General features: G+C 38.8%; 1 protein-coding gene across 1 annotated transcript; it reads left to right on the forward strand.

Moving 5' to 3' along the window:
• Positions 1-12,646: 12,646 nt before the first annotated feature.
• LOC109889118 (transcription factor jun-D) lies at positions 12,647-15,969 on the forward strand. Its single transcript, XM_020480317.2, has one exon. It carries the CDS (start codon positions 14,037-14,039, stop codon positions 14,853-14,855), a length of 819 nt encoding a protein of 272 aa, XP_020335906.1. The 5' UTR covers positions 12,647-14,036; the 3' UTR covers positions 14,856-15,969.
• The last annotated feature ends 4,205 nt before the right edge of the window (positions 15,970-20,174 follow it).

A 20,174-nucleotide genomic window follows, 5' to 3' on the forward strand; every position in this document is an offset into this window, starting at 1 on the left:
TTCTGGCTCTCACAGACCTGTAACTTCTTCTTTAAGAGGCTCCTCTGTCCTCCACTCGTTACCTGTTATTAATGGCACCTGTTTGAACTTGTTACCAGTATAAAAGACACCTATCCACAACCTCAAACAGTCAACACTCCAAACTCCACTATGGCCAAGACCAAAGAGCTGTCAAAGGACACCAGAAACAAAATTGTAGACCTGCACTAGGCTGGAAGACTGAATCTGCAATAGGTAAGCAGCTTGGTTTGAAGAAATCAACTGTGGGAGCAATTATTAGGAAATGGAAGACATACAAGACCACTGATAATCTCCCTCGATCTGGGGCTCCACGCAAGATCTCACCCTGTGGGGTCAAAATGATCACAAGAACGGTGAGCAAAAATCCCAGAACCACACGGGGGGAACTAGTGAATGACCTGCAGAGAGCTGGGACCAAAGTAACAAAGCCTACCATCAGTAACACACTACGCCGCCAGGGACTCAATTCCTGCAGTGCCAGACGTGTCCCACTGCTTAAGCCAGTACGTGTCCAGGCCAGTCTGAAGTTTGCTAGAGAGCATTTGGATGATCCAGAAGAAGATTGGAAGAATGTCATAAGGTCAGATGAAACCAAAATATAACTTTTTGGTAAAAACTCAACTCTTCGTGTTTGGAGGACAAAGAATGCTGAGTTGCATCCAAAGAACACCATACCTACTGTGAAGCATGGGGGTGGAAACATCATGCCTTGCGGCTGTTTTTCTGCAAAGAGACCAGGACGACTGATCCGTGTAAAGGAAAGAATGAATGGGGCCATGTATCGTGAGATTTTGAGTGAAAACCTCCTTCCATCAGCAAGGGCATTGAAGATGAAACGTGGCTGGGTCTTTCAGCATGATCATGATCCCAAACACACCGCCTGGGCAACGAAGGAGTGGCTTTGTAAGAAGCATTTCAAGGTCCTGGAGTGGCCTAGCCAGTCTCCAGATCTCAACCCCATAGAAAATCTTTGGAGGGAGTTGAAAGTCCATGTTGCCCAGCAACAGCCCCAAAACATCACTGCTCTAGAGGAGATCTGCATGGAGGAATGGGCCAAAATACCAGCAACAGTGTGTGAAAACCTTGTGAAGACTTACAGAAAATGTTTGACCTCTGTCATTGCCAACAAAGGGTATATAACAAAGTATTGAGATAAACTTTTGTTATTGACCAAATACTTATTTTCCACCATAATTTGCAAATAAATTCATTAAAAATCCTACAATGTGATTTTCTGGATTTTCTTCTCTCATTCTGTCTGTCATAGTTGAAGTGTACCTATGATGAAAATTACAGGCCTCTCTCATCTTTTTAAGTGGGAGAACTTGCACAATTGGTGGCTGACTAAATACTTTTTTGCCCCACTGTATGTGGCTGGACTAAAGAAAAGGAAACCTCTCTTTTAAAAAAAGGATTCGGCATCTCTGAATCACTAGTATGCCTAGTGTTAACTGTGTTGTTAAAAGCTTTTTTCTTGCAATCATTGGAATTAAGTTGCTGTCAGTTTCCCTTTCATTCTGAGAGACAGAATTTCACCATAAATGCAGAACGACGTAAAAAGATGAGTTGCTGAGGGAGGAAAACCATTTGCTCTGCTTCTCAGTCATTGCTCAAGGGGTGTGTGGATCAGATCTGTGTGCGGATCAGATCTGCTGTAATTTATTTCCTGAAATGTTAGCTGTGATAACTGGCTTTGACCAGGGGGGTGGAAAGAGGGGGTAATTTCAGAGTTAGTCTTTGTGTCTTCCTCTCCTCCACTCCTTCTCTCCCATCCTCCCACGCATTGTTTGCCAATACACCACTGCACCAGCCCACCCAAACGCAGCCTCGCTCTAATCTGCAACTCTCTCACCTGCGTCACATTGCATGACGGTGTTGCCGTGGCGATGGCCCCCTCCTTGCTACCCGAGGAAGATGATGGCTGCTGATGCAGGCAGGCTGCTGATGTCATCACTTCTCTTGGGAAACTGGGTTATTTTTTACTGCAGGGCACAAATATACCAGCCTGTCCATGTATTTATGGAAACCCGCATCTATTGTAGGCTGCCAGGAAACATTATTACAGTTTCTCTCACCATTACCATTAAAGAGAAGCTTTTCCTTTCTTCTATTTAATTTCAGTGGTGAAATGAGAATTTCAGTGCTGCTGTTTTGAAAGGCCTCCTATTACTTTGGAGATTGTCTCCCCAGTGGTTGTCTGAGTTTGCCTAGTCTCCTGTCAATGCATTTAACACTGACTGTGAGATATGACGTTACAGGGATATTTCCTTGAACTAACGCTGACTAGATTAATCTGAGACATCGAAGGCCTACAGCATGCTCTCTTGTAAGGACATCTGTCAACATTTTGAGCCCCTCTAGGCTGTTTGCATTGAATCCATTATGCTTCCGCTTCATTGCATTATACTGACTCAACCCTTTTTTTAGGCAAACACAAGTGCTAAAAGCCTTGGCATATTTGTGTGGCTGAGTGGCATATATCTTTTTTTTTGCCATTGTGAAATGTCTTAAATGCATTCCCATATCTTTGTGCTTTCATCAAGGAGGTGTCACTGTCAAAGTGATTACTTTTTCATTGTGACTTGATATGAGATGGGCATGTTGAAAAAGGCATTGTTTTTTGGCACTGAGGGCAGGTCAACTTTTTTGTCTGAACCACAGAATTCCTTCCAGGCTTAGTTCACTGCAGTGATTTATGGTTTCTTTGACTATCAGGAAAAATCAACAAAGAATATCGTTTATTATGTCATACCCTCTCTCTCGTAGTCAATTCACACACAGAACCGTTGATCCCACTAAACAAAAACAAATATTGTTCAATTATTGAAGTGTTGTTGACCCCCGCCCAAACATCATTAATATGCATGCCTCTATTTTCTTTTCAAAAGTGAGATGAGAATGAATGGAAAAACTTTTGACATTTCAAAAACTTTTTTTTTCTTATTTAGAAGGACATCTGATGATTAATCAACTAATTGATAAATGTCAGTCAACACATCAGCATTGAAATCACTGCACAATACCACTGCTGTGATACGTGGGCTTACTGTGGCTTTGTGGCTTTGAGTGTGTGTGAGTCTGTGTGTGTGTGACAGGTATTATAGTGTCCCTCTAACCACCGTAGGCTCTAACCTCACATGAAACTAGTCCTCTACCTCCTTGCACACAGGGTTTCCCCCATAGCCGTGAGTGTGGAGCCTCACCTACACGTTGAAACTGCGTCATGGGCCAAGAGGAGTGCACATGATGGGAACAGAGGTGAAGACAGGCCATGTGTCATGAAACTGCTGCCCCTGCTCATTTTAACGGTAAAAACACTGCAAAACCGAACTGTGGTGAAGCCAGAAAACACACTCACATCAAAGCAATCATGCCGTGATAACATGCACTGAAACCTGGCATCAGGTTTGCTTGTTACTTCCATCTCAGACTTGTCATTGGAGGGGATGTAAAGTGTTCTGTAACAACGAGGCTACAGCATGCATCTAAAAAAGAATTTGATTTGATGAAGACATGCTCTCACCAAATACCTTAAACAACGCTTAACCACTCCAATCGGGGACATAAATATTGTGTGATTCCTCGGATACAACAGCTTAGCAAGTGACATGTTGCTCAACACTAGCACACACTAGACCTATTCATTACCTGGGCCTGGCCACGGCTTAAAGGTGTTCCATTCCCAGCATGCATTAGTGATGCCAAACATTCCTGATGTGTTATCACACTGTGCCTTGACTTGTAGCACTGAAATATGTGTACTCTAAATTCACCATATGTCTGTACAGGCTTGATTCTCCTATCCTGCTTTGTTATAATGAACCTGCTATTGCAGTATCAATTATAGTTAAGGTTACTGTTCATTAGGGTAAACTGTAGCGAATCTGTTAAACAGAATACAAACATTTCTTATTGCACAAGTTCAGATAATATGTCCCTGTTTCACTCTCTTTTGGGCTGTTTTCTTTGATTTCGTGTTTACTAAATATGACCCAGGTTTTCATAGTTACATGTGTATCTGCTCAATAGCAATGTATTACTTTGCCTCCAAATGTTAGATGCATTCAAGAGGTTTAAATGCAGGTGGAGTGCTCTTATTTAGGAGTTGATGTATACTTGGAGAATAGCTCAATTGCTGAGGGAATAAGATCCTTACATCCAAGGGTGTCATACCCTGACGGGGCACTGGGGCACGTTGCCCCTCATTTGTTCTGTAAACATTTTTTGGGGGGGGTATGTTTATTATGTTATTTTTGGTTGTTATTTCCCTCTAATACTACTAACCACCTAGCAATTTTATGAAGTTGGCTTTAGTTAGCCCAGATAGGTTCTCAACCTCATAACTAGCTACCCAGAAGCAAACTGCTTTTAGCAGCGCTAGTATTTACACACAAGCGTTGCTTGGAATCAGCTGGCAAAAAAACGGAACATTTGAAAGCTCTAGGTTTGACCTTCATAATACATCTGATGGCAGTAACTTTACAAGCACTAATTATGGTCAATTTAGCCTGAGAATAGTATCTAGTTATGGTAAGGGGGAAATAAGTATAGCTAGTTATAATTGTAACGGTTTGGCAGATTTTTATTTTTTTTAAGATCCGTCTTTACATGGCTAAAAGAAAAGGAATATAACATGTACTGTACAGGAAACCCACTCTACATCCTTAGATGAAGTTGCGTGGGAAAAGGAATGAGGTGGTGAAATAATTTTCTGTCATGGACAAAGGAACTCAAAGGGTGTGATGATATTAATTAACAAAAATGTTGATCTGAATGTGCAAATAATCAGGAATGATTCGCAAGGAAGTTGGATCCTTTTGAATATGAAAGTGGACGAAAAAGAGATTTGTCTCATTAATCTATATGGTCCAAATCACCACACTTATTTGAAAACATTTATACCAATTTATTGAACATACAGGCAACAAATGATCTAATCATTATGGTAGGAGACTATAACACAGTGTTAAGTATCTCAATGGACCGTAAAGGTAATCACTCTACAAACTATCATCACCGTGCCCTTAATGAAATTACAAATATTATGGACACATTAGAAATACTGGATATTTGGAGACTAAAAAACCTCGACCTAGTGAGATTTCCATGGAGGAGACTTAATCAAGCTAGTCGTCTGGACTACTTTCTTGTCTCTTTCTCTCTTGGATTAAAGGTTAAGAAAGTTTTAATAGGAGACAGAATGCAATCGGATCATGATCTAATTGGCATTCACATAACTCCTATATATTTTCCACGTGGACGGGGATATTGGAAATTTAATCTAAGTTTACTGGAGAACTATTTATTTTTAACTAAGACAAAATAATTCATAACTGAATTCTTCCAGGATAATATAGGTTCAGCAAATCCCCTTATTGTTTGGGATACCTTTAAATGTACCTTCAGGGGTCATTCAATTCAATATTCATCAATAATAGAAAAGCAGTTTCTGGCTAAAGAAACAAGACTAACAAGGGAAATCCATGAACTAATAGTACAGGTAGATAGCAATAAAAACAATACTACAGAGATACAAAATAAGTTAGAGGAAAAACAAAAAGAACTTGAGGAACTTATTCAAGAACGATCTAATGTAATCTATTACAAAAATAAAACAAACTGGATGGAATATGGAGAACAATGCACAAAATTCTTCCTGAATCTCCAATACAGGAATGCTAACAAAAATAATTTGCAAAAACTCGTTACTGAAGACGGAGTCATCTATGATTCTCCAAATTATATTTTACAAGAAGAAGCTAATTATTTTAGGCAGATGTCCTCTTTTTCGTCTCATCCTCTCCCACTGAATAAAGATTACGGTAAGGTTTTCTTTCCAAATAATATAAAAAATGGAAAATTAACAAATGTACAGAAAGATCAGTGTGAAGGCCAAATTACAGAGGAAGAACTTTTTGAGGCTATTAAATCCTTTCAGTCTGGAAAAACCCCAGGGCTTAATGGCATACCGGTAGAGGTACACTGTATATCAAGTAATTTCTGATATACTAAAAGCTCCATTGTTAGATTGTTTTAACTACCCCTATAGAAGGTACTCAGCAGGAAGGTCTGATTTCCCTATTATTAAAACAAGACCCAGATGGCCAGTCTATCTAAAACACTGGAGGCCCCATACACTTCATGTTGTGATGCAAAAATACTAGCAAAATGCATAGCATTCAGAATTAAAAGGGTTTTACCAGTTATTGTTCATCCTGAGCAGACAGGTTTTTTACATGGACAATACATTGGAGATAATATACAACTACTACTAGAAATAATAGAACATCATGAAACATATAAGGAGCCAGGAATTGTATTTATAGCAGATTTTGAAAAGGCATTTGATAAAGTAAGACTGGATTTTATTTATAAATGCCTGGATTTTTTCAATTTTGGTAATTCTCTTATAAAATGGGTAAAAATAATGTATAGCAGCCCCAGGTGTAAAATAGCTACTTCTCAGAGAGTTTTGAATTGTCAAGAGGAGTTAAACAAGGGTGTCCGCTGTCACCATATCTATTCGTTATGGACATCGAAATGCTAGCTATTAAAATCAGATCCAATAACAACATTAGAGGATTAGAAATTCCCTGATAAAAAGCCCTGATTAACTCCTTAGTCATATCTCAGTTTACTCACTTATTTATGGCGCTGCCTACTCCTGATGATTAATTTTTCAAATCAAGAGCAAAAAATATTTAGCTTTATCTGGGACAAAATATGAATATGAATTGGGTGGGTTGAGATTATTAAATATAAAGCACTAAACCTCTCTCTAAAAGCTTCACTCATTCAAAAGTTTTATTTGAACTCTAAATGGTTCTCAAGTAGATTAGTAAGAAAAGCTTGTCCATAGTTTAAAAATAGCCTTTTTGCCTTTGTGCAGATTGCCATGTCTCATTTTCGATTATTTGAAAATGATACTTTTTTCAAAGTATCTGTCTTTTTCAAACAAGCATTGCAGAGCTGGCTAAAATTTTCATTTCATCCCCCTGAAAATATCAAATATTACAACAAATATTATGGCTGAACTCAAATGTGCTGGTTGATAAAATACCTGTATTTATGGGAAAGATGTTTGAAAATTGTATTTTGTTCTTAAATGATAGTGTAAATTATAATGGTAGAGTTATGTCCTTCATGGAGTTATCAGAATTGTACGGGAAGGGCTGCTCAATCCAAGAGTACAACCAATTGATTACAGCATTGCCCCAAAAATGGAGGAGGCGGGTGGCAGCGGGAGGAGGTAGGGAACTGGTCTGTCTGCCCAATATAAAGGATCAAAACTGGCGGGGGAATAAAAATAGCATAAATAGGAAAGTATACCAGTTTCATTTGAGGACCAGGATGTTGACAACTGTGCCATACAGATTGCAAAATAATTGGGAAGAGATTTTTGATGTACCAATTCCATGGTACAGGGTGTATGAGTTGATATATAAAACAACGCAAGATTCAAGACTTCGTGCTTTTCAGTTAAAATTATTATATAGAATTCTTGCCACCAACAAAATGTTGAATATTTGGGGCATAAAATCATCTGCAGATTTTGTTGTGAGGATACAGAACCAATAGTCCATTTATTTTGGTATTGCCCTCAGGTAGCCTGTTTCTGGTCTCAGGAATGGCTGAAAATGCATAGCATTGATCTAAAATTGACCCTAGAAATAGTACTGTTAGTGGATCTGGAGAGATCGGGTCAGTCAATTACTAATATACTAATACTCTTAGTAAAAGTATTTATCTTCAACATGCAATCTGTAGATTCAATTTGATTAGATAGATTGAAATTGTACGTTAAACATCATAGCATAGTTGAAAGATATGTGTTGCGTAGAAACACAAAGGAGTGGCCAGCAGAGATAGATGGGATGGGCTGAGGGAAGCTGAGGGTTGGTATGCGGAATTGGAGACAAGTGGGATTGGAGTTGCTGTGTGAGAGAGAGAATGATGGTCAAAAGATAAAGGGGGAAAAAAACCATAATAAAAGTACATTTGAATGACACTAAGTGGCAGTCAGCCTGAGGCTGATGCCGTGCAGGTGTTTGTACACATGCATATACACACACTCTCATTCAAATAAACACAAGCAAGAACACACACATACATACATGTAATAGTGCCAGACATGCACACAAACATATACAGTTGGCATTGCTGTTATGATTTCAGTTGTCCTTGATGTCCTTTGTTTTAAATGTATTTTTTGGTTTTATTTTTTTGGCATTGTTGTTTGCTGTTTTCTTCTGTCTTTTCCTTTTTTCTCTTTAGTTCATTCTCTTGGTAGTTGGTGCATTGGGGGGTTCTTGGGGGGTGGGGAATAGAATTAGAATAGAATTTTCTTCCGGGGGGGACTGTGGGAGGGGTCTCGAATGGTTTAGGGACAGCTATTGGGGAACTGTCGGGGGATCTTGAAGGGTTCGGGTTTCACAAGATTGTGATCATGAAAAAGGAAACTATGACATATATTTTATATCACTATAATGCACACGCACACTCACACATAAGGATGGCTCTGTTGCGGAAAGACTGATACATGTTTGATAGTGTCTTGATGCTGTATTGTTTGTCCTTCATGTTCGAATACTTTAATGTTACCCCTTCCTTGTATTTTTTGTAATAAAAAAAAAAATTGGTTGCAAGTTCAAATCCCCGAGCTGACAAGATAAAAATCTGTCGTTCTGCCCCTGAACAGGCAGTTAATCCACTGTTCCTAGGCCGTCATTGAAAATAAGAATTTGTTCTTAACTGACTTGTCTAGTTAAATGAAGGTCAAATTAAAAAATTTAAAAAAATATTTTTTTTTAAAGCAAGAGCATGTCGCAAGCCTTAGACATTTATTTTGACATGAGGTAAGCAGAGAGGAACTGACCTCGCTAAGGAAATGGGCCTACAGCAGACCCACGTTTGTTCTTTTATTATACGTTCCATTAATGTTTTTCAGTCAAATTCCCTCCTGCATAAGGACCAAGCCTACAGCCTACACACAATGTATTTAACTTCTGGCTTCCTGCGGACTATTCCGTTTTAAGTTAATTTCTAGTCACGATAGTGTGTAAATACTAGCATTGGTAAAAGCAGTTACCATGAAGCCTTTTCAGGCTTTGAATCAAGTTAGAGTAGCTAGCTTGTCTAACTATCTTCGCTGGCATGCCTGCGGCAAGTTTGGTAGACTTTAGAAAACCAAGAAATAACTAAATATACTGAAAAAGTCTCACATTCCTTTCAATCTTTAATTTAAACAGAGATACAGAGAAGGATTTAGTTTATAAAAAAATATTTTCAAAACAGTTCAGCTCAAGAGGTATGCTTAGATATGCAGCAAAATATACATTTGAAGTCGGACGTTTACATACACCTTAGCCAAATACATTTAAACAGTTTTTCACAATTCCTGACATTTAATCCTAGTAAAAATTCCCTGTCAGTTAGGATCACCACTTTATTTTAAGAATGTGAAATGTCAGAGTAATAGTTGAGAGAATTATTTATTTCAGCTTTTATTTATTTCATCACATTCCCAGTGGGTCAGAAGTTTACATACACTCAATTAGTATTTGGTAGCATTGCCTTTAAATTGTTTAACTTGGGTTAAACGTTTCGGGTAGCCTTCCACATGCTTCCCATTATAAGTTGTGTCAATTTTTGCCCATTCCTCCTGACAGAGCTGGTATAACTGAGACAGGTTTGTAGGCCTCCTTGCTCGCACATGCTTTTTCAATTCTGCCCACAAATGTTCTATAAGATTGAGGTCTGGGCTTTGTGAGGGGCACTCCAATACCTTGACTTTGTTGTCCTTAAGCCATTTTGCCACAACTTTGGAAGTATGCCTGGGGTCATTGTCCATTTGGAAGACCCATTTGTTACCAAGCTTTAACTTCCTGACTGATGTCTTAAGATGTTGCTTCAATATATCCACATACATTTCCATCCTCATGAAGCCATCTATTTTGTGAAGTGCACCAGTCCCTCCTGCAGCAAAAAAAAACCACAACATGATGCTGCCACCCCCATGCTTCACGATTGGGATGGTGTTCTTCGGGCTTGCAAGCCTCACCCTTTTTCCTCCAAACATAACAATGGTCATTATGGCCAAACAGTTATATTTTTGTTTCATCAGACCAAAGTACGATCTTTGTCCCCATGTGCAGTTGCAAACCGTAGTCTGGCTTTTTTATGGCGGTTTTGGAAGTGGCTTCTTCCTTGCTGAGCAGGTTTTCAGGTTATGTCGATATAGGACTCGTTTTACTGTGGATATAGATACTTTTGTACCTGTTTCCTCCAGCATCTTCACAAGGTCCTTTGCTGTTGTTCTGGGAATGATTTGCACTTTTCACACCAAAGTACGTTCATATCTAGGAGACAGAACGCGTCTCCTTCCTGAGCGGTATGAAGGCTGCGTGGTCCCATGGTGTTTATACTTGCGAACTATTGTTTGTACAGATGAACGTGGTACCTTCAGGCATTTGGAAATTGCTCCCAAGGGTGAACCAGACTTGTGGAGGTCTACAATTTTTTTCTGAGGTCTTGGCTAATTTCTTTTTTTCCCCCCTATGATGTCAAGCAAAGAGGCACTGAGTATGAAGGTAGGCCTTGAAATACATCCACAGGTACACCTCCAATTGACTCAAATGATGTCCATTAGTCTATCAGAAGCTTCTAAAGCCATTTCTGGAATGTTCCAAGCTGTTTAAAGGCACAGTCAACTTGGTGTATGTAAACTTCTGACCCACTGGAATTGTAATACAGTGAATTATAAGTGAAATAATCTGTCTGGTAACAATTGTTGGAAAAATGACTTGTGTCATGCAAAAAGTAGATGTCCTAACCGACTTGCCAAAACTATAGTTTGTTAACAAGATATTTGTGGAGTGGTTGAAAAACGAGTTTTAATGACTCCAACCTAAGTGTATGTAAACTTCCGACTTCAACTGTACATACTTTTGACATAGAATTAAACATAATGAGCTGTTTCACGTGTTTGAAAAATGCGAAATTCTCAAATTTATGGTCGGAGGACCTAGCCCCTCTCCGGACCACCCGCCAGCCATCTTCATGTACTTTGTGCTCCCTCAGATTTTCAGGGTGCATGATGCCCCTCTTTACATCTCTCCTGTCTTTCTTTTGAACTCTTCTGTACATTGGTGATGTCATTCTTCCTTGAAAGTAACAAATATAGGGTCTTGCCCTGTACATAATATACTTTCTCAGCAACTGATATAACCACCTTGTCGTATTCATTAAATCTATGACTTGTTGGGTTATTCACTGAAAATAGATCATCATTAGAGCATTCAGCCTTGAAATTATGTCATAAAACAATGTTAATTATCTGAATACATACAACTGCATGGCCTTTTTCGTCATGCCCCAATACCATATATAGCAACAGCATGTGTATTATAGAATGAGCAGGCTACAACTGCCCTGATCACATTGCAACAAAAAAAATAGGAGACGTTACTGCCTCTTTTTATCCTCAACTGACAGTTTTTTTTCTCACAGGACCACCCCCGCATGCTTTGCACTGTTGATTCAGCTCTTTCTAACATAAATATCTTGCCTGTTCAGTGAACAGCGTTCACCCCCTCCCCCTTTTCACCCCTTACTTCCGCCACTGAGAGTTCCATTGCTGCTCTCTCTCTTACATCACAGACAGACGTGGTCCGCCCACTGAGCGGGTCCGCCCCCACGATGCCTTGCAGAGATGGGCCTACCTATGACGCACACACGCCTCCTCGGTGTAACCCTTACCATGCCAGTATGAAGACTGGGGGAGCCAGATAAGGCTCAGTTTCAAAAATAAGATTAAAAGTGCATGCACTTCAATGTTTTGTTCTAGAAATTGAGCAGCTCCATTCACAGGAGACAAATCGGATTGTGTCTAATAACAGCAGTGGAAAATTATCTTCTATAACATCTGCGTGTAGAAACAATATGTTGATTTAGTATGGCCTATGGGACAGGTATTTAAAGGAATAGTTCAAGATTTTGGCAATGAAGCTACTTCTCCAGAGTCAGATGAACTGGTGGATACCATTTTTATGTCTGCGTCCAGTATGAAGGAAGTTAAATGTAGTTTCGCAAACTAATACAAAGTAGCATTAGCACAATGACTAGACATCTACAGGAACAGTTTAGCATGCTGGGGAAGTAGACAGCCTTATTTTAAAATGTATTAAGTCATTTCTTTCCCTCATAAATCTACACACAATACCCCATAATGACAAAGTGATGTTTTGCACATTTATTAAAAATAAAAACAGAAATACCTTATTTACATAAGTATTGAGCAGGGTGCCTGTGGATCAGTTGTTGTGGGGGGTTAAGTGCCTTGCTAAAGGGCACAAAGGCAGGCAATGGCAGCAGGAACTGTATATCCCCTTACAGTGACAACACAGATATACACCAGTGAGGCTGATTGAGGTTAATTTGATATCTGATGTTTCTGTAGTAGTAATGGGATTCTGGCAAATCAAGCACTTTACATGTGAGTGTGCCTTTCCTGTGTCAATCAGTTGTTGTGTGACCTTGAATCCACTGACAGTCATTTTATGTATGTTTTCATGAAACTAATTATAAAAACACATAAAAACCATACTCATTGTGACAGTTTAGCAGACAGCGACATATAGGAGCAATGTGGGTTAAGTACCTTGCTCAAGGACACATTGACAGATTTGTCACCCAGTCGGTTTGGGTTTGTTTACTTTTCAGTTACTGGCCCAACATCTTTCTCCATTAGTTTTTTTCTTTGTCTGACTTTCACCACACTTTTTATTTAAATGTTGTTGTTGTTTTTTATATATTAAAACATACAATCTACCTGCAGTGAAGTTGCTCAACATTTACATTACATTGTCATCTAACAGACTCCCATCCAGAGCAACCCACAGAAGCAACCAGGATCAACGCCCTGCCCAGGAGCATGTCGACAGGTCTCCCACCAGGTCAAAACGGGGACCCAAACCAGTGACCTATTGGCCACTGGCCCAAGCTCCCAACTGCCAGGCCACCAACCTTCCAAGATCGCCTCACACTCCTGCCGAAAAATCATAATCTTGAATCTTGCATCGTTTTATATATCAACTCATACACACTGTGCCATGGCATCGGTACACCAAAAATCTGTTCCCAGCTAATCTGTATAGCACAGCAGTCAACATCCTGGACCTCAAATGAAACTGGTATACTTTCCTATTTATGGTATTTGTATTCCTCCAACAGTTTTGATCATTTATATTGGGCAGACAGACCAGTTCGCCACATCGTCACGCTGCCACCTGTCTTTTATCAACCAGCACATTTGAGTTCTACCATAATATTTGTTGTAATATTTGTTATATATTTTCAGGGGGATGACATTGGAATTATAACTAGCTCTGCACCACACTTCTTAGATAAAGTCCAAATAACGTTATGGGACACTTAATAGTGACTTGTTTTACTGTACAAAATGCTAAATAAATAGAATAGGGAAGAAAATAAGCACTGACCAACCCCCACGCCTCGATCCAAAGGTTTGCTATGACATCAAACCACAATGCACCGCACTGTTTGCAGTTTACCCGCCTTTTCCATGGTAATATGAATGGTACGTCCCCTTATTCAAATAAAATACTGGAAAAACGTCATTTCTGTCCAATCTCCGCGCTCTGAAGTGACACAATGGAACCTACGAGGATAGAAAAGATGGAGGCAGCGCGCGAGCGCACGCATAGAAACTTCTACCTCTCTAGCTGGAGGCTGGTCATCTATTGTTTCTTATTAATTGTTTCTTATTAAGGAAAAACAAAAAAAGGACATAATTAATGAAGGAAAATACGTTCAATACACTGAACGTGGACAAGGGTAGGAAAACTTTAAACGCGTATTTGATTTGATTGTGCGCAAATTACGCATCGTTTTCTCTTCAACAACTGAGCTGTTATGGGAACCCCTCTTTCTGTTGTGAGGGTGTGCTGAATTTTTACAGCTGCTGTCATCTTAAGAATTATTATAAATTTTTTAATATGATGAAGAAGGACATGATTTTAAACCTGGCAACTTCCACAAATTTAAAGCCCAATCTCCGCGACACCGAGAGCATCCTCATCTCCCCGGACCTTGGCCTGCTGAAACTGGCCTCCCCGGAGCTAGAGAGACTCATCATTCAGTCCAACGGAATGGTCACAACAACATCGACCTCTCAGTTCCTCTACCCCAAGTCCGTAACCGACGAACAGGAGTTTGCAGAGGGATTCGTCAAGGCTCTCGAGGATTTACACAAACAGAACCAGCTGAACGGCGGAACGTGCGCTCAAACGAACAGTATGGACTTAAGCACCAACGTTGCTCCTGTCACCATACACCTGGACCTACCCGTCTATACGAACTTGAACAGTTACGGCAATGGGCCTTTGGGCACCACTGTCAATTACTCCACAGACACTGTCCCCTTCCCACCACCTCCCTCTCATCATTTAGGCTCCACACAACAGGAAGCGCATTCCCGGCTGCAATCCTTGAAGGATGAGCCGCAGACAGTCCCTGACGTGCACAGCTTCGGCGACAGTCCGCCACTGTCGCCTATCAACATGGACACGCAGGAGCGCATTAAAGCCGAGAGGAAAAAGCTGCGGAATAGAATTGCTGCGTCCAAGTGTAGAAAGAGGAAACTGGAGAGGATATCCAGACTCGAGGACAAAGTTAAGAACCTAAAAACTCAAAACACTGACCTAGCCTCAACGGCAAATGTACTCCGGGAACAAGTGGCTCAGCTAAAACAAAAGGTTTTGAATCATGTGAACAGCGGATGCCAGTTATCACCACATCAAGTTCAAGTGTACTAGTAGCAGGATGACATTTGTCAACCAGCATAAATAAGCTCATTAACCTTTTTTTGTTGGCTCTCAAATATTTCCACTATGTGCATGGAGCCAACGACGTTACAGACTGAAAGGACTTCACTAATGTACGTTTTTGTGTACTGTTTACACATTATTTCTCATGGGTGTACTTTACATAGACAGTCCCAAGACTTGACCAAACCAGCATACCGTCATTGTATTACTATATCATAGCCTTATACTGAAAGTAAAAAGCATTTGCATGTTTATTGACAAACTCGAATGTTACCTAACAGGGTTGGGCACATGCCATTTCTTATGCATTTTAACGTTTTTAAACAAGCATTTATGAACAGATTACATGTACATTTATATTCAATGCTCCACAGTGTCTTATTTCAGTGTTTTCTTATATTAATGTGAAGCTGTCATCTTTTGTTGCACTGAATAGTTTATTTCACATTCCTATTTTTACTTGGATTCTGATATCAAATAAACTTAGCTTGATAATACTAGTCGCATGTTTTGCTGTCTGTTGTGTTAATTTTCTGATAAATTTTGATGCAACAACAACAGAGCAAGATCCTGTACCCAATGTCTCCACTGTAGGCCTTTATACCAGTTGCGTTTGCACAATAGACTAAATTAATGGGTGGGGCACAGTAAGATATTGCTCAATACATATTTGGGAATTCCAATAAGTTATAACTTGTGTCCAACCCAACATTAAAATCCAATGATGTACCTACATTTGTAGCTTATTCAAATCATATATGATTTCAGAATAAAAACATGTTTTTTTTGTACAACAGTTTGTTTATGGAGTTGCACAACACATACAGTACCAGTCAATAGTTTGGACACACATTTTTCTTTATTTTTACTATTTTCTACAATGTAGAATAATAGTGAAGACATCATAACTATGACATAACACATGTAGTAACTAAAAAAAGTGTTAAATCAAAATATCTTTTATATTTGAGATTCTTGCCACCCTTTGCCTTGATGCCAGCTTTGCTTACTTGGCATTCTCTCAACCAGCTTCATGAAGTAGTCACCTGGAATGCATTTCAATTTACAGGTGTCCCTTGTAAAAATAAAATTGTGGAATTGATTTCCTTCTTAATGTGAGTCAATCAGTTGTGTTGTGACATGGTAAGGGCGGAAGCACTATTTGGTAAAAGACCAAGTCCATATTATGGCAAGAACAGCTCAAATAAGCGAATAGAAATTACAGTCCATCATTACTTTAAGACATGAAGATCAGTCAATTTGGAAAATGTCAAGAACTTTGAATGTTTTTTCAAGTGCATTCGCAAAAACCATAAAGCGCTATGATGAAACTGGCACTCATGAGGACCGTCATAGGAAAGGAAGTCCTAGAGTTACCTCTGCTGCAGAGGATAGATTTATTAGAGTTACCAGCCTCAGAAATTGCAGCCCAAATAAATGCTTCACAGAGTTCAAGTAACATCAACATCAACTGTTATCTCAACATCATCTGTTCAGAGGAGAATCAGGCCTTCATGGTCAAATTGCTGCAAAGAAACCACTACTAAAGAACACCAATAAGAAGAAGAGACTTGCTTGGGCCAAGAAACAAGAACAGTGGACATTTTTATTAAACTAGGCAAGTCAGTTAACAACAAATTACAATGACGTCCTACCCCAGCCAAACCCTAACCTGGACAACGCTGGGCCAATTATGCACCGCCCTATGGGACCAATCACGGCCGCTTCATGGATACAGCCTGGAATTGAACCAGGGCCTGTAGTGACGCCTCTATCCCTGAGATGCAGTGCCTTAGACCTGCATCAGATGACCTGGCCTCCACAATCACCTGATCTCAACCCAATTGAGATGGTCTGGGCTTAGTTGGACCGCAGAGTGAAGGAAAAGCAGCCAACAAGTGCTCAGCATATGTGGGAACTCCTTCAAGGATGTTGGAAAAGCATTCCAGGTGAAGCTGGTTGAGAGAATTGCAAATTGTCATCAAGGCAAAGGGTGGCTACTTTAAAGAATATAAAATATTAAAATATATTTAGATTTGTTTAACACTTTTTTGGCAACTACATGATTCCACATGTTATTTCATAGTTTTGATGCCTTCACTATTATTCTACAATGTAGAAATAGTACAAATAAAGAAAAGCACCTTCTATGAGTAGCTGTGTCCAAACTTTTGACTGGTTCTGTATGCCAATGGCACACTTTTCTACTAATTTATGTGAATTTTAAAAGTTGGTATTTTAGCCAACATTATTGGGTCTTTGCTGACTCAGTAGTGTAAATTGTTTAATAACATGCTTTGTTATTCTTATTCCTGGCATCGCATCCGGAGAATGCATTCCATCGTGAAATTGTAGCATTTACCGTCAACATATTGGAAACAAATCTTTCCATTCATCACAGGAATTCTGTTGACTGTGATGTCAGTCAGTAACATTTGTATTATCATGGGGTCTTGTGCCCTCTACTGGTATAATATGATTGCATGAATTCTGAGTATAGGAATTCAACAAAATTAATTGTATCAACACAATTCTTTGCTCTGACGTCTTAAACTGTCTTCAACTGAGTGCTGGCTATGCTGCCTTATCAGGCTATGTGGTAAGTCTACATATTATAATTAAGTCCAAAACATGAAAAACAAGACTACTTTGTACAGTATAAAAGCGTTTGCATAGGACCAAGTTGTGGTAGCACAGGTCGTTGTTCCCCCCCCCAATTTAAATCAAGCCTGGATGCTTAATGGATAATTTTATGACAAGTGTAGACACCATAGTGTAGACAGCCAGACACTTATGAGATAGTAGCTATCAGAAGGTCCGAGTTTGCTATGAATGCAGCATCAGAGACCACTCTATAGATAGTATAGGGTAGCGTAGGCGCCTATGAGCCAGACACCTATGAGATAGTGAATAGCAGATGGTCTCAACGTGCTTCAAATGCAGCATCATAGACAGGGGCTATACAATATGTGATGTTTCAGCGAGTGGCAGGCTCCTGGAAGCAATGTTACGAGCCAAATGAGATGGTGCAACTGCTGTTTGTATATGAGATGCACACTACATTACGGTAGTCATGAAATAAAGAACACTTCAATATTGTAACAGCACAAACTTGTATTTTTGTCATTGAATTCCACATGTTCAGTAGATTTGGTAATGTTCACAATTTAACATTGACACCATATTCCCTTTTTGTTATATTACACAAACTACTGCATAATAGTTGTTGTATTCTCACAATTGAAAAACTAAGTAAAAATACATGTAAACCAAGTCAACAGTACTTTCCAGAACAGTGTTTGGTGGATGCATAATTTAAAAAAAGAACACAAATAAAACAATTAAATAAATTCCAAAAACAAGCAACACTTTGGGTCTTTTTCTAAAATTACAATACCTTCATGACAACGCAAACCTTATTGGTCGGTTTGGAAACACAAGGTTGCCTTCTAAGCAAAGAATAAAAACATCAGCTCAAAAATACTCTTATAGTACTTTTCAAAATTTACACTCAAGTCAAATGTTTGTAGTTGTTTTTTTGTAACTTTGGTGCCATCTCTGATACAACATTTCTCACCACAAACGCAATAAATCCACTTATTCAGTTCTATACTACCTAGAAATAGCAGTGAGGACAAACTGACCCGACACTTTCCAAATGAACCTGAGGTACTAAACCTTTAAAAATAATAAATATATTAATCATCAAGTACGGAATTGCTATTTGTATTGTATTGCTTTGTAATAACGAAAGTTACAGCTTTTTTTCCCTTTTTGTTTTGCAAGCCTGGAGTCAATACAACGCAATCCACACATTAAACATATATACTGTAACTAAAATGTATTTACAGTTTGTTTCATAGAAAGGAAGACCGCATTGGAAAGGAGGAGGACAGTTTACAGAGGGGGATCTCTGGATACTACTGAGAACTCACAGCCATGTGGTATAGAAAATTATGTTGAAAATGTATACTGAACTGCAAGGTACTCAAGGTCACGATGATCCGATACTGTTGTTATTGTAATTGTTACTACAGTAGTATTATTCTATTATTAGTGTTACACAATTATCATTATCGTCCCACATCAAAACTTTGGTGGGACTCAATGAAGTATAAATTTGACCTCTTCATCTATTGAGGATGATTGAAAGACTGATCTACCTGTGTGACTGTTTCGCACTCATCCATTCTCTAGTAAAGGCCATTGAAACAACCATTGGTATAATATAATGAAAGGCTTAAGGGAGATAGTGGTTTCGATCACATACAATTAGTAATATATTCTCTCATTTAGATGGAAACGTGCCTGGAGTGAGACCTTGGACTGAATAACCAATTCACAGACAAGAGGCAAAAAGTCATTCATATTTTTCGTCCCTAAATGAAAGTTTACTAAATAGCTTTTTTTTTTTAAACCTATGTTATTGTACAGGATGTGTGATAGTATGATTTCTCTTTTTAATCTTATCTCACTTGTGCAGTCTCATTTAGCCTATTTCAAGTCATATGGAGGCAAGTATTGCCTCTGATGTAACATGCACACTGCAATTCATTATTTCTCCCAAATATTTGAAACAAGATAATTGAAACAGATGTAAACGGTGAACGATGCGGACACACTGCAGCTATAGTATGCTCTGCTTTTGTGGCTTCAGCCTTTTTCCATGCAAACTAGCATTCATCTTTACTGCTATTAGTGAGTGTATTTGTACATATCTGAGGGGCTAGTAGGAGCTGAGAAGTTCTGTCTAAATGGGCTAAAGGGGGGTGACAATTAAATTAATTAAACAATATATAAATGGATCCAGAGAAAATATACAACATTGATCTCTCATTTTTGATACATCTTCATATATATTTTCTTTATACTAAAAGAAAAATACATTTTTTGAAATGTATACCATAGATATCTTGTACTGCACATTATTTACATAAACATTTAAAACAAAAATAAATAAAGAAGTGTCTCTGTGTTTTTTTTAACTCATCTATAATTTGTTCGTTATTCCCTTACAGGTTTTTTTTTATGTACGAAAAGCTTTAAAAAAGAAAGAGGTACCAGTATACAAAAATAAAAGCTGATTGGACAAAAATTTGAGACTGGAATAAGGAATGGTGTTAAAAAATCTATGTTGTTTCCTTTTTGGAGGCAAGGAAGAGGAGCCTCTGCCTCAGCAGCAGCTATTTGGGGATTCTAATAAATACACACAACAACAAAAAACAATGACTGATGTAAATTAAATATGTTTACTTATATTTCGCACAGAGAGGAGGGACAAAACCAGTATATATATGTACTAGGCTT

The sequence above is a fragment of the Oncorhynchus kisutch genome, linkage group LG4, assembly GCF_002021735.2.
Source record: "Oncorhynchus kisutch isolate 150728-3 linkage group LG4, Okis_V2, whole genome shotgun sequence".
Classification (NCBI taxonomy): domain Eukaryota; kingdom Metazoa; phylum Chordata; class Actinopteri; order Salmoniformes; family Salmonidae; genus Oncorhynchus; species Oncorhynchus kisutch.

Bases quoted from the DNA above. Each gene is read 5' to 3' on its own strand.
- LOC109889118 (XM_020480317.2), top strand. From the start codon at position 14,037: ATGATGAAGAAGGACATGATTTTAAACCTGGCAACTTCCACAAATTTA.